The sequence below is a fragment of the Dreissena polymorpha genome, chromosome 7 (assembly GCF_020536995.1).
Source record: "Dreissena polymorpha isolate Duluth1 chromosome 7, UMN_Dpol_1.0, whole genome shotgun sequence".
Taxonomy (NCBI): Eukaryota; Metazoa; Mollusca; class Bivalvia; order Myida; family Dreissenidae; genus Dreissena; species Dreissena polymorpha.
In genome coordinates this window covers 21,397,146-21,410,703 of record NC_068361.1, presented here as the reverse complement: position 1 = coordinate 21,410,703, position 13,558 = coordinate 21,397,146, and the positions used below count along the sequence as shown (strand labels likewise).

Genomic DNA, 13,558 nt, shown 5'->3' with positions numbered 1-13,558 from the left:
CCCTGTTTTTCCAGAACGATGCTCATAGTTTAACCCTTTGCATGCTGGGAAATTTGTCGTCTGCTAAAATGTCTTCTGCTGAATTTCTAAAATTAGCATTTTCTTCAATTTTTTTCAAAGAACACTATCAGAATAGTAAACAGTTTGGATCCTGATGAGACGCCACGTTTTGTGGCGTCTCATCTGGATCCAAACTGTTTGCAAAGGCCTTCAAAATACGGTTCCAGCACTGAAAGGGTTAAGCCTAAATTGTGCCTGGTGAGTTATTTGTGACTGCCGTCGAGACAGGCACTTGTGCGCATAATTAGGACAAGAATATTTTGTACATGCCGATACCGATTCAAACGTATCTCGAATTAATTTAAATGTTATCAAGGTTACAACACAGTAAATTATGTAATATTAAAATGTTTTCCTTCCGAAGTCTCGTTTTTTTAATAATTTAATGATAACTTTGAGGAAACGTTTTTTGAATATTATAGCAAACTTCTAACTCGATATTTTTTTCTATAGACGAAGAACAAAATTACTAATCTGCAATAACCAAGTAAACACCGTAATAACAACAAGATCATTAAATAGTCATAGCTAACATTGTTATCATGCTAAAAAAATGGAAAGGCTGTATTGTAATCAAAATACTATCGCATACGTTAAATAACAGTTAAATGAACAAACCTCTAGTTTGATTTCTTTCTATAAAACCTTACCAAGTTTCTATCTCGTATGAAGTTTCATTTGCATCGGAAATCAAATTCGTCATTTATTGTTCAATAGTTATCAATAAATATATTCGTATTTCTCAATCATATCACAATTCAATAGAAAATAAAATAAATATATTGTATACATTGAAAAACAAATCTAACAAATGTTCTCATCGTTTGAACCGATATTTATGGAGCGTATGTTGATTAACCATATGGGTCGTGTTCTGAGATAACTGGGCATAAGGCATGTGCGTAAAGTGTCGTCCCAGATTAGCCGGTGCAGTCCGCACAGGCTAATAAGGGACGACACTTTCCGCTTTTATGACATTTTTCGTTTAAATGAAGTCTCTTTTTAGCAAAAATCCAATTTAGGCGGAATGTGTCGTCCCTGATTAGCCTGTACGGACTGCACGACACTTGACGCACATGTATTATGCCCAGTCTTCTCAGAATACGACTCAGATATAAGCAATTATGTTCATATGACTATAAAATGTATGATCATGTAATTCTGCAAACATGCCATGTTTTGATTTGTACTATATGTGTTTGTTTCTGGCATTTATGTTAAGTGTTCAATCTTAAGAATGCATTATATGACATTGTTATTTAAAGGTCTTCATATACTAATCCTAATTTTTGTAAGGGCTAAATGCGGCACACATTCTCAATACGTATCATCTATATGCGCTGTGTTTTTCTGAGTGCTCTTTGCGATTTTATTGGCAGTTTGCAGCACGCTCGAATACAGAATTCTTCATCTAGAAAGAATGCTCATTAGGCGCGGGCACAGTTCCATCGCAAGACTTTTAGGTGGTTCGAGCAACAGGGGACGACATAAACTCGCGTCTGGAAATACCCGTCTGTCCAAAAACCCTTTACTTTACAGACTCTGCAAAATTCACAACGTTTTCGTGTGTATGCTCTTTTAGTTTAATTAAACCTATTTATTTTAGCTAGATTGCATCGAAATCCGTAGCCTTTTTGAGAAACTCTTGAGTTATTGTCCTGGGTAGAACTAACTCTTGATGTCTTAAGATCCTGAAAACGCCCACAGCCTGGTGATTTGACCATTGGCCTTCCTATTGCTAGGCGGACACTTTCCCCACTAGTTCACGCGAGGTCTGCGTACATTTGGTCTAGATCGGCTTATTATGCAAGCTGCGTGTGCTTAAATAGAATGTGACGTATGTTTGTTAATTTACTATAAATTATGCATAAAATGCACGCATTTATTTACTACTTTATATATTTATACATGCACAATTTTGTGTGTTTGTTTTTATCGATTACCACTCCAATGTTTGCATCAAAAAGCAAAATTATACGTTATTCCTCATGCTATGACTTATTATCGATGTTAATGCTGTGGGTGAGGCCATTTTAAAACTTTCGCTGCGACCTTATCGTTCGATAGGGCGTATTACATCACGAACGAACTTCGGTTTTCAAACATTTATATTAAATTTTGGGCACAGAGCGATGCGAATGTAGCGGTCCGATATCAAACTGTATTTTAGTATAAATTTCACAATTAAATATAAACACACACTGTTTTCAATTCGCTCTGAATATTAACATCCTGAAACCTTTGAAAAACTAACTATTTCTGTGTGCAAACATATTATAAAAACATTGAGATTCCACACTTTTTCATGTAAAATTTTAAAGTAATTGCAAGACATAGCAAACTTCTCTCTGAATTGTTGTTCGAGGCACGTGGCTATATTCCGGAACAAAAGCTACAGGCGTGCTAAGCCTCTTTAACGACGGAACATGTTTACTCCGGAGTACCTTGGACAACACGCTGCGCCTTCATTACACACACACTTTCACGATCCAATAAAAATGGTAGTAATGTATGTAAAAACAAATTGCAACTGTCAGATAGATGCGTTCAAACAAGCGCCCGTGGATACGGAGGTTATTACAGAAGCACGTGCGTCGCGTGATACCTCGCAAATGGCGGCCATATTGAAAATGGGCGATATCCCAGATGTGCGTAATATTGATCGCATGCTGGGTATTTTACCCCAGAAAGACTGTCATGCGTTTGTGAATGTTCATTATTTACTTTTCTTTATGTTTTCTCTTCTAAAATGTATGTAAATACCGCCGATTTATGGGGAAACTGGGAATTAAAATTGTAATGGATTTCATTAAAATAAACGTGTTTTTTTCATGTAACATATATGCTTTTTTTTCGTTGAGCTATTTTAAAACATGGGGTCATAAATATGGCTCTCAAAATGTGTTTATTTAGCAGAAAGGCACGCGTAGAACATAATTATTTTCATTGTACAAGATTGCGAATAACATTTTATATATGTTTTATTAATTAATGTTGACTTTTTCTGTTTTTCTACATGTTTTATTTTTCGTTAGATTATAGCAGCAGATTGTCAAATGCCGCAATACTGACTCATATAATGTCAAATTGAAGCATTATTTTTATTTGACGTGTTCGTTAAATTACAGAAGATGACAGTGTGCTTCTTAATATTAATTTATTATTCGCGGCTTTGCACAACGACATTTTTAGCATTCTGTTTTAATATTGATTACATATATATGCTGTCAACTATTTCTAAGACCAACATTAGCTTGTTCCAAATCACTTGGTAATTATTTATTCGTGTAGCGTTACAAAATACACAATGTGTAGGTCATGTGTTTGCGTCGTATGAGTTTGGACATATTAACGTTGCATATACCGCTGCTATAGAGATCTTCTAAGATAGTTTACAGAAATATATATAAATTTATTTTTTGAGATTTTTTAATTAATCCCTTTTTAAACTGACAAATAAAAGTTGACCAAGTAAATAAATTAAGTAAATACATTGAATTAAAAAGGGAATATCATTTCGAGTGTTAAGCTCTCATGATTCCAAAATATATATATATTTATATTGAAAATGTATCGATATTTGGGGAGCTTTTACATGATGTATTTGCTAAAACACACTTAATAAATATACGACATATGTTTATATGTCCGCATGTATTTCACCTACTTCCGTTTAATGATAGTATTAATACAATTTGTTTTCAAATTATCTTTGAAATCTACAGAAATATACTTAGTTAATATTCTACAAAATAAGGTGTGTTTTATGTTGAGTGTTTTTGTATTGTTAATAAAAATGTGTACACTTGTTTTGTTTTATATTGATAAGAAAAGTCGTCCTTATTCTGGATAACTTTGTTCTTCGTATACCATCATCTTGCTTAAGTATTGATGATTCTGTTGTTATTTTTTCGTTTGTGAAACGGTTGTTTAAAAAAGGTTTAAATATATAATTAATGCTTGGGACTATTTAATGCACACTGTCGTATTTCTGTTGAATAATTTCATACTTTTATGCGAGAATATATGTTGAATATTTTCATAAAATCCTTTAAAAAATCCTGAACAATAATCTTAGTACTATGTATAGCTTTTAACACCATGTGGGAAGCTAGTTAGCGTGTTATTTTAGATCTAATAAACACGACAACCGTGCTAGACATGTCTCCATAATGGTTTAAACGTCGACGGTAAATTGTATCCAAACAAACTCTAGTCTAATAACCTGCATATGCACGTAATTTTACAATCGGGGTTCCTGTTTTAGCAAAGAACTGTCACAAATGTGGTCGTGAGACTGCAATGTTGCGTGAATGATAATAACACCCAATTAACTCGTTGCTTACATTTGCTTATTAAAATACCACCAAGTTTTGTTGAAATCCTATATCACGTTGTATTTGGTACACATGAAACAAACTTGAAAACGCACGTTAGCAGAACCATGATTATAGCATTCCATACTCACTTTATATGATAAAAAATAATATGAACCTTACCCGAAATGTGGTTACATAACTTTACGTTCAACCTTGTTTGGACGTAATGCATAACGGCGGTATTATATTATGTCCAAATAAATAATTATAGAAAACAGAGACACAACTTCATTCTTTTTCAAAATCAATGTCAGGTTTTTTTTGTCACAATATTGCACTATATATTCAGATAAAAGGAAACGTCTTGAGGGCACAGTATTTGGGAGGGACAATAAAAAAATTTATAGAAAATTTCAAAGGGCCATAACTCTGTGAAAAATCAACCGACCAGAACCGGCTGATAATATGCGCATCTCCTCTTGGTAGTGAAGCTTCCCATAAAGTTTCGTTGAATTCCAGTCATTAGTTGCTGAGAAATAGCCCGGACAAAAATGGTGCACGGACGGACACATAGACGGACGAAGCGGCGACGATATGCTCTCCCCAAAATAAATGTTGGGGGAGCATAATAAAGTAAAGGAAATCAAATGTAAGACGTTCACCGCTACTGAGAAAGTCCATGTAGTGTGACACGTTTGTGACACAGATTTATTTGTATTGTATTTTGTAATTTCATTTTAATGATAACATTTAAACACTACACTGACTAAAAATAAATAGTCTTTTAGTGAAATTTGCGTCTTTTTATTCGATCTAACCGATGCCATTATTTCATGCATTTAATTATTGTGTGCAGACCTCTTGCCTTGAAACGTTTTTGTTTTTGTTTTTGTTAAACATAGCTTGGTAACATGACCTCGACTCGGCTATCGAACAGATAAATACGGTTTAATGGGCATTATTCCATTTATGCCTGGCGTCTAGAAAAAGGTCTTTGCAAACAGCGTAGACCCAGATGAGACGCCGCATGATGCGGCGTCTCATCAGGGTCTGCGCTGTTTGCTTAAAGGAAATTCTGTAAGAAATTTTCTAAATATAGAAATGAATATACTAGACATCCCTAATTTTGGAAATAAATTGATCCAAATGTGAAGGATGGGAGAGTCCACTAGGCATAAATGGGTTAAAGAATAATGTATGAGCAACATTTTTAAAGGTTTGCTTAAATATAACATTAATTTCTAGTTGGCTTAAATATTTAATACATATTAAGTTACTTAATACCGCATATGGTGCTGCATACATGAAATTTTATTCCATCATATATATTTGAACACAAACTAGTACATGTTAAAACTTTTGTGTCGATTTATATGGACAATATAATTTAAAAAAGTTATGAGTGCATGTTTTAAAATGAATTACATTCTATACACAGCACTATATTGTAACAGTTTGAAGTGGTTATTGTTTAACCGTTTAAGTTTTAAAGTCCCCAATTGTAAATGTTGCTTTGTGTTTTAATCGTTTACACAGTATACATATATATATGCGTATTCAATCACTGGGCTGAGTTCTTAAATTATCTTTGGAACATCCCTAGTCTTGAGGATGGATTAACTTTGAGGCGTATGGCCTTAAGGCCTCAATGTACGGTTCATCTTCAGATTTATGTCGGCCCATTGCTTACATGACCAAGATGCTGCCGCTTCCATTACTTCTTTTTTATGGTTGGTCATATCCCAAACAGTGGATTTTAAATCGAAAATTATAATTTATTTTTTTTCTTCAAATTATTATGACCTCTGGGTCAATGCCAGACCCTCGCAAGTCTATTTCGGGCAAAACAGAAGTGCTGGTACATTAAGAATTGTGTTATGAAGATTTATCTTATATATCATGTACGTGATTTAATTTACGTAACAATTTATATTTTAACAATTTTGAAACCACGACAGATACTATAATGAAGTTAAATTTAAATATTTAACTTACATTTTATCGGAATGAGAAACAATAACGAATGGTATAGACGCGACGATGAATACATTTGAGCCGTACTCTGTGAAAAGGGCGTTTAATGCATGTACGTCAGGTGTCGTCCCCGATTAACCTGGGCAGTCCGCACAGGCTAATAAGGGACGACACTTTCCGCTTTTATGATATTGTTCGTTTCAAAAAAGTCTCTTCTTAGCAAAAATACAGTTTAGGCGGAAAGTGTCGTCCCTGATTAACATGTGCAGACTGCACAGGCTAATCTGGGATGACACTATACGCACATGCATAAAAGTTAAAACCCTCTTTTCACAAAGCATGGTTCATTTAAATATATAGTAATATGAGTGTATGCGTGACTTTATGTTTCTACACTTACATACAAAATATAACGCAACAAGAGTTTGTGTTTTGACATAATTATACATTTCATACATTTCATACACAAGCGTTAAATAATATGTAATGGAACACGTAGAGCTCGAAGCATAGCATTAACACTTAAATAACATTAACAAAGCACCATTTAAAACACGTACATCTATATTTCAGGAGCGGAGGACGACAAAGACGACAAGGACTCAAAGAGGCGCCGGAAGCAGCGGCGGAACCGCACAACGTTCAACAGTACGCAGTTGGCGGCATTGGAGCGCGTGTTCGAGCGCACGCACTACCCAGACGCGTTCGTGCGCGAGGAGCTGGCGCGGCGGGTAAACCTGAGCGAGGCCCGCGTGCAGGTACTTCAACGTATATTGTACTACTCTTCGTTGTTTATGGAGTTAATAAACATTGAAACAAAGAAACAAGTATCATAGTAGATATACAAAACAAAATTGCTAATATTAGCTTAAATTAGCCTACTATCATTAATCGATAAAAATCCATTTAGGATTATGCTAACATGACATCAGGTATGATTATCTTATCATGCATATTGATTTTGGAAATACATGACAGTTGGTAATATTACATAAACGTTTGCGTAATGCATATTGATTTCGCTGACACTATAGTTACATGTCACGACTATTTTTATTTACGTGACAGCCATTTACCATAATCAATTAATGCTAATCATCACTGGAAGTTACTCATTATTCAGCTCTCTATAAAAATGCAGTACCGGGTATATGCGTTCAGTTTGTATATTTTTGTATTTTTATTTAATTTTCTCTTTATAAAAAGTCCGGTTGTGCGTTTTTCTTCTTGTCACGACAGCTGTTCCAAAAAAAGTAATCAAGAATGACACACGTAGAATGAAACATTTTTTTCTAAAATTGTTAAATTTATTTTTTCTATAAGTTACGTTTTAGTTAAGTCGTTCAGGGCGAAGAAGTGAACATGAGGTATCGAATAAATGAACTTAGACGAATGCCTCATAAAACGTTAGTTTTTTAACGCGAATATTATAAACTGGCATTATAAACGTCAGTCAATGCAAGAGGGCCCCTCATCTGAGAACCGAATTAAATAAACTGTTTCATACAGCTTTTTTGCTGTCTGTAAAGTAAATGTCGCATTGACCGAGTGTTTTACCCGTAACTATTGTTGATATCGGCAGAGATAACACTTTATTCAAACGTTGTGCTCAAATAATCTAAAAACATTCAAAGCATTTAGTGGATACTATTTGTGCCTTTAAAGGGATCTTTTCACGCTTTGGTAAATTGACAAAATTGAAAAAAGTTGTTTCAGATTCACAAATTTTCGTTTTAGTTATGATAATTGTGAGGAAACAGTAATACTGAACATTTACCATGGTCTGATATAGCCATTATATGCATCTTTTGACGATTTTAAAACCTAAAAATTATAAAGCGTTGCAACGCGAAACGATTGAATAATTTGGAGAGTTCTGTTTTTGTCGTTAAATTTTGTGAAACTACGAAGATTGCTTATATAAGGTATAAAATACGTCAAGTATGTGTACGCGGCGGAATAGCTCAGTAGGCTAAGGCGTTTTTACTTCAGGACTCTGGCAGGACTCCAGGGGTCACTGGTTCGAAACCTGGACCGGGCAATGTTCTTTTCCTTTTTTAAATTTTATTCTTGATTTTTTACTGGAGCTGTTACGATCCAATGTTTACATTTATCGATATAAAGCATTTAATGAATAAGTTAAAAAATGCCAAAATCTGTGAAAAGGCCCCTTTAATATGACTATCGATCGTTGATGAAACTTGCATACATATGTGGGACAAGATTGTGCCTTTAATATGACTATCGATCGTTGATGAAACTTGCATACATATGTGGGACAAGATTGTGCCTTTAATTTGACTATCGATCGTTGATGAAACTTGCATACATATGTGGGACAAGATTGCTCGATCGTTGATGAAACTTGCATACATATGTGGGACAAGATTGCATACATATGTGGGACAAGATTGCATACATATGTGGGACAAGAGAAACTTGCATACATATGTGGGACAAGAGAAACTTGCATACATATGTGGGACAAGATTGCATACATATGTGGGACAAGATTGCATACATATGTGGGACAAGATTGCATACATATGTGGGACAAGATTGCATACATATGTGGGACAAGATTGCATACATATGTGGGACAAGATTGCATACATATGTGGGACAAGATTGTGCGTATTTTGCAAATAATGAAGGCGTAATTTGCCAGTAATATCACAGTTATTGAACTATGCATGCATATTCAACAGTCTGACTCAAAGTGTATATGGATTAACCAATTTAAAGCAGTATTTCTTTAGTATGCAATGATATAGTGTGTGTTTAGATTTTATAGGAAAAAAACGCAATATGCCATACGCTAACTATGATTTATCTGAAGACGACCATTTAAAGTGGCCTTTTCGCGTTGTGGTAAATTGACACAATTAAAAAAATGTGTTTGAGATTCGCAAATGTTCGTTGTAGTTATGATATTTGTGAGGAATCATTAATACTGAACATTTACCATGCTGTAAAATATCAATTTTATGCATCTTTTGACGATTTAAAATCCTGAAAATTATAAAGCGTTGCAACGCGAAACGATTTAATAATTTGGAGTGTTCTGTTGTTGTCGTTATATATTGGGATATAAAGTATTAAAAAAAAACAGTATTCATTGTATGAACGCGGATGGCCGATTGGCTTTGGCGATATACTTTTACTCCTGGGGCCAGTGGTTCGAGTCCAGTTGAGGGTTACTTTTTTCTTTCCTTTATTGTATTCTTGCTTTTTACTGGAGCTTTTAAATCAACCGTTTACATTTATCAATATAATGCATTTAATGACAAACTTCAATATATGTCAAAATCTGTGAAAAGGCCCATTTTAACCTCAATATTTTAGTTAATTAAACTCTCCTTGCGAAGTCGATACATAATCAACATATGTCGTAAAAGAAAACTGCAGAAACAAACTGAAAATAACTAATTAACTAGTGATCAGATCGATCGTGTATGTTGATCACGTTCAAAACAAAATCATTTCAAATATGTGACAGTTCCCTTTATACGATAAATGCCATAAATTAGGTCAAACTCCAGATGCGAGGTGTCGTATCAACGCACGTAATCAGTTGTATATTACGATTTTGTATGCACCAGTCGTAGATAAATATATGTATATTATTTGTATGTTCATAGGTGTGGTTCCAAAATCGACGGGCAAAATTCCGGCGGAACGAACGCAACATGCTGACACAGAGGGGCCCCATGGGGAACATGTACCCGCGACAGGACAGCATATCTATGCCTATCGAGCAGCCTATAAATCCCCGGGGGCCCCCGATGAACACGGACTATATGGGGTGGCCGAGCCCTTCGGGATATAATAATATGAATAGTTTAAATAGCATGAACATGAATGTGAACACTTCTAGCTGTGCTGTGATGAACCACAGCTATTCCCCACCCCCGGGCATGGGTAGCATAGCCTCCCTTAGGCTTAAGGCACAGGAGTATAACGTGATGCAAAGTAACCCGTACGGACAGATGGGTCAGATGACCCAACGATTGGATCCGTATGATCATTAACGGAACACGGGCTGCGTAAATAATTAATACCTGAGCGCTATTCACAGCAACTGTACTCTATGCATTTATGTACGAATCAGCATTCAATACCGAACGTCACTGCTCGATGTTAACCGGAAATGGAACATTACGGAGCCGGTGACGTCGCCGGGTGAATTGAAATAAAGAAATGTTCCAGGGATTATTATTCGTGATCATTTATCTGGAAATGAGGGGCGCTCACTGTAATAAAGACTGCCCCATCTGCACTTGGGACGACGCCATCTAGAACATGGCTTGGTCGCTAGGGAAACGGATTTCTAATCCGGAAACACATTCGAGCGACCAGTTAAATGGAGTGATTAGAATTTGAAAGTACAGTTTGTGCTGACTATTTCGATTTGTCACAAAACAAATAGTGATGTAGTGATATAATAAAATACTGTCAAGCGTAAGTTGTTAATTGACACGGTCGTAAAATGCATTAAAACACATGCTAATTTGACAATCGCGAATGTGCAAAAATTAGAAATTGTGCTGCGGACTATGAAATGCATGGGACGACCTCTGCTTATTATTATAAGAAAATAAATTATCAATAATTCATTATTCAATCATGTGGAGTGGCAAATCAACGTTTCGCACGGTTTTTATTTTGTAAAAAAATTTAATTGATAAGACGTACGTTTAAAATAGTGCCTCAGTTGTATGTGTTCTTTTCATTAACGGTCATTAAAATATTTATGTTTATAAAAAATACCGAAACTTTTAACGGGCGAGGAAAATTCAGTTGTAGAAGTACAGTCGTCGTAAATAAAATGCACACGAATTTTCATTGAAGTTAACCCATTTATGCCTAGTGGACTATCCCGTCCTTCTAAATTGGATCAATTTATGTCCAAAATTAGTGATGTCTAGTATATTTATTTCTATATATAGAATATTTCTTACAGAAATTCCTTTACGAAAACAGCGCATACCCTGATGAGACGCCGCATCATGCGACGTCTTATCTGGGTCTACGTTGTTTGCCAAGGCTTTTTTCTGGACGCTATGCATAAAAGGGTTAAGAAATATGAGTTGTGTAAATACATGACTTTAATTCATGTTAATATATCGGGATATAACCGTCGATTTGTCCCTTTAATGAACAGTGTTCGATTAAATTAAATCAACAGCTATGCGTTTACCATTTATACCAATTATGTTTAATTCCAATCGTTGACTTTTTTTCTTGATGTTCTTTTAGTGGCATGTTTCCTTCGGATTGAAAATTCGAATTACCGGTACATTCTTTTTATCTGACTGCATCCGATGTTATCTTAAATTATATGCACTATAATGCATTGCACGAGTATCGTTTTGTTGAAAAATAATTAAGAACATGTCCACTAGCGATGGCTGATAGAACAGCAATGCAATATAGATTTGTTTTAATTAACTTTTTTGTTCAAAACCATTATACAATTGATGTAAGGGCATAGTTCACTGTTGTTTTTCCGAGTTACTTTTGTTTTGTACTAAAATGTCTGTGGATAGTTTGAATGAGCCACTCTGAAACATGTTTTTTTTCTTCAAAAGTTATCTTTAAACTATTTAAATTTAACTGTTGTTATTTATTGGCGTCTTTCAAAGTATTAATTAAACTAAATTTGTATTCTATTTTTAAATAATCCCATTTTAGGTCAACAAGTAATGCAGCTGGTGTTATTTAAATACAAATCATAATGTATGGTGCCTTAAAAACAAAATAAAAGTGTTTTTTTATGAAGACATGTCATCAGTCAGGACCATTTAAAGAAACTACAATTGTGCCTCAAATTATCAGCATTTTTTTACGTTGTGTACAGAACAATGCAGATAAAAATGTATGAGTGTATTTAAATGTACATATACTGGCTGAAAGTGTTTTTTGCACACCTTACATCGAATAACTTTATATTTTGTATTGAGATTTATGGTAACGTATGAAGCAATTTGATCAGTATACTATTTATATTTGTATATTTTGATATGTTCACTTTCACGGTATACTGCTGTTTAAATGAAATCAATTCGTAAAACAATATATGTTTTATATTTTAAAGCGTTGATTTGATTACATGAAATAAAATATATTTAATGCTAAACCTTGTTAGCTTTTAAATTACAACGTTACTTGCATGGGTAATCATGCTGATTTAATCATTAAAGTTGCGAGTCGTGACAAACAAAAACGGTGACTGTTGTAGACGGTCAACAAAAATTGTAATTTTTGTAACCAAAAATATTTTCATAGACAGAGCTCGCTGGTGGTTTAAAAAGCGTATGTGACGTCATAATAAGCTTTATTGAGCGTTTTAAGTTTTAATAAACGTTCGAAAATTAGTGCACAATTAAGCTGCGCCTTACATTAACATTGAAGTAATTTAACACAATGATTAAAGCAAAGTGTTTAAGCAATTGATACTATTTTCAAACATCGCGCGTATATTCCTTGATTTTATGAAACATTAATGTATATCGGCATCAGATCTGACATTCGCTTTGCACAATTTATTCTCAAATGTCCCTTACCTTAATCCTTTTTTTGTTTAATCGAAAACAAAACACAAGCTTGTCGAAGTTTCAACAACAACGATATAAAAATAAAACATAATTGTTTTTACTGCATTTGCTTGATTGGAATGCAATTGTTAAAATAAGCAAGCCAAAAACGTTGTTTATGATGTCAGGAGTGGTTATTCTTCAATGCTATTTCGTTATCACGTTTAATGTAAATCTCGTATAAGCCGTATGAAAGTTACAGCGAATTATGTTTATAAAAAGTTAACTTATAATCGCAATAGACGTGACTGGATTTGAGCTGTGTGTCAGTTCCGTTAATCCAAAGAAACAAATACAATATTCAGTGCGAACTTTCTGTTATGATTAATGCCAACCGTTTGAAACGAAAATGGCAAGATTTAATTGTTATTGTTAAACATAATTATTATATAATAAAAGTTGGTTTTGTTTAATTCTCCATCACATAAAGAAAGATAGTAGCCTAATTTTTATTATCTTTACCTGTACATAGTGGAAAAGACAGTAGCATTTAATTTTATACAAAATCTGGTGGTTATATAGCGATCATGATTATACATGTTTAGATTTCGATGGAATATTCAAGAACGGACACTTTAGATTTGTTTTGATCCATATTTAATTTCTCAA

The 13,558-nt window shown here is 34.2% G+C and overlaps 1 protein-coding gene across 1 annotated transcript in view; it reads left to right on the top strand.

Annotated features, from left to right (window-relative positions):
- LOC127838379 (paired mesoderm homeobox protein 2-like) overlaps window positions 1-12,415 on the top strand; it is a 24,185-nt gene extending 11,770 nt beyond the window's left edge. Inside the window, exons 2-3 of the mRNA XM_052366094.1 lie at window positions 6,927-7,111; window positions 9,995-12,415. Coding sequence (XP_052222054.1) covers window positions 6,927-7,111; window positions 9,995-10,384 — 575 coding nt within the window. The 3' untranslated portion in view covers window positions 10,385-12,415. The remainder of the gene's footprint in view (window positions 1-6,926; window positions 7,112-9,994) is intronic.
- Window positions 12,416-13,558: the final 1,143 nt, after the last annotated feature.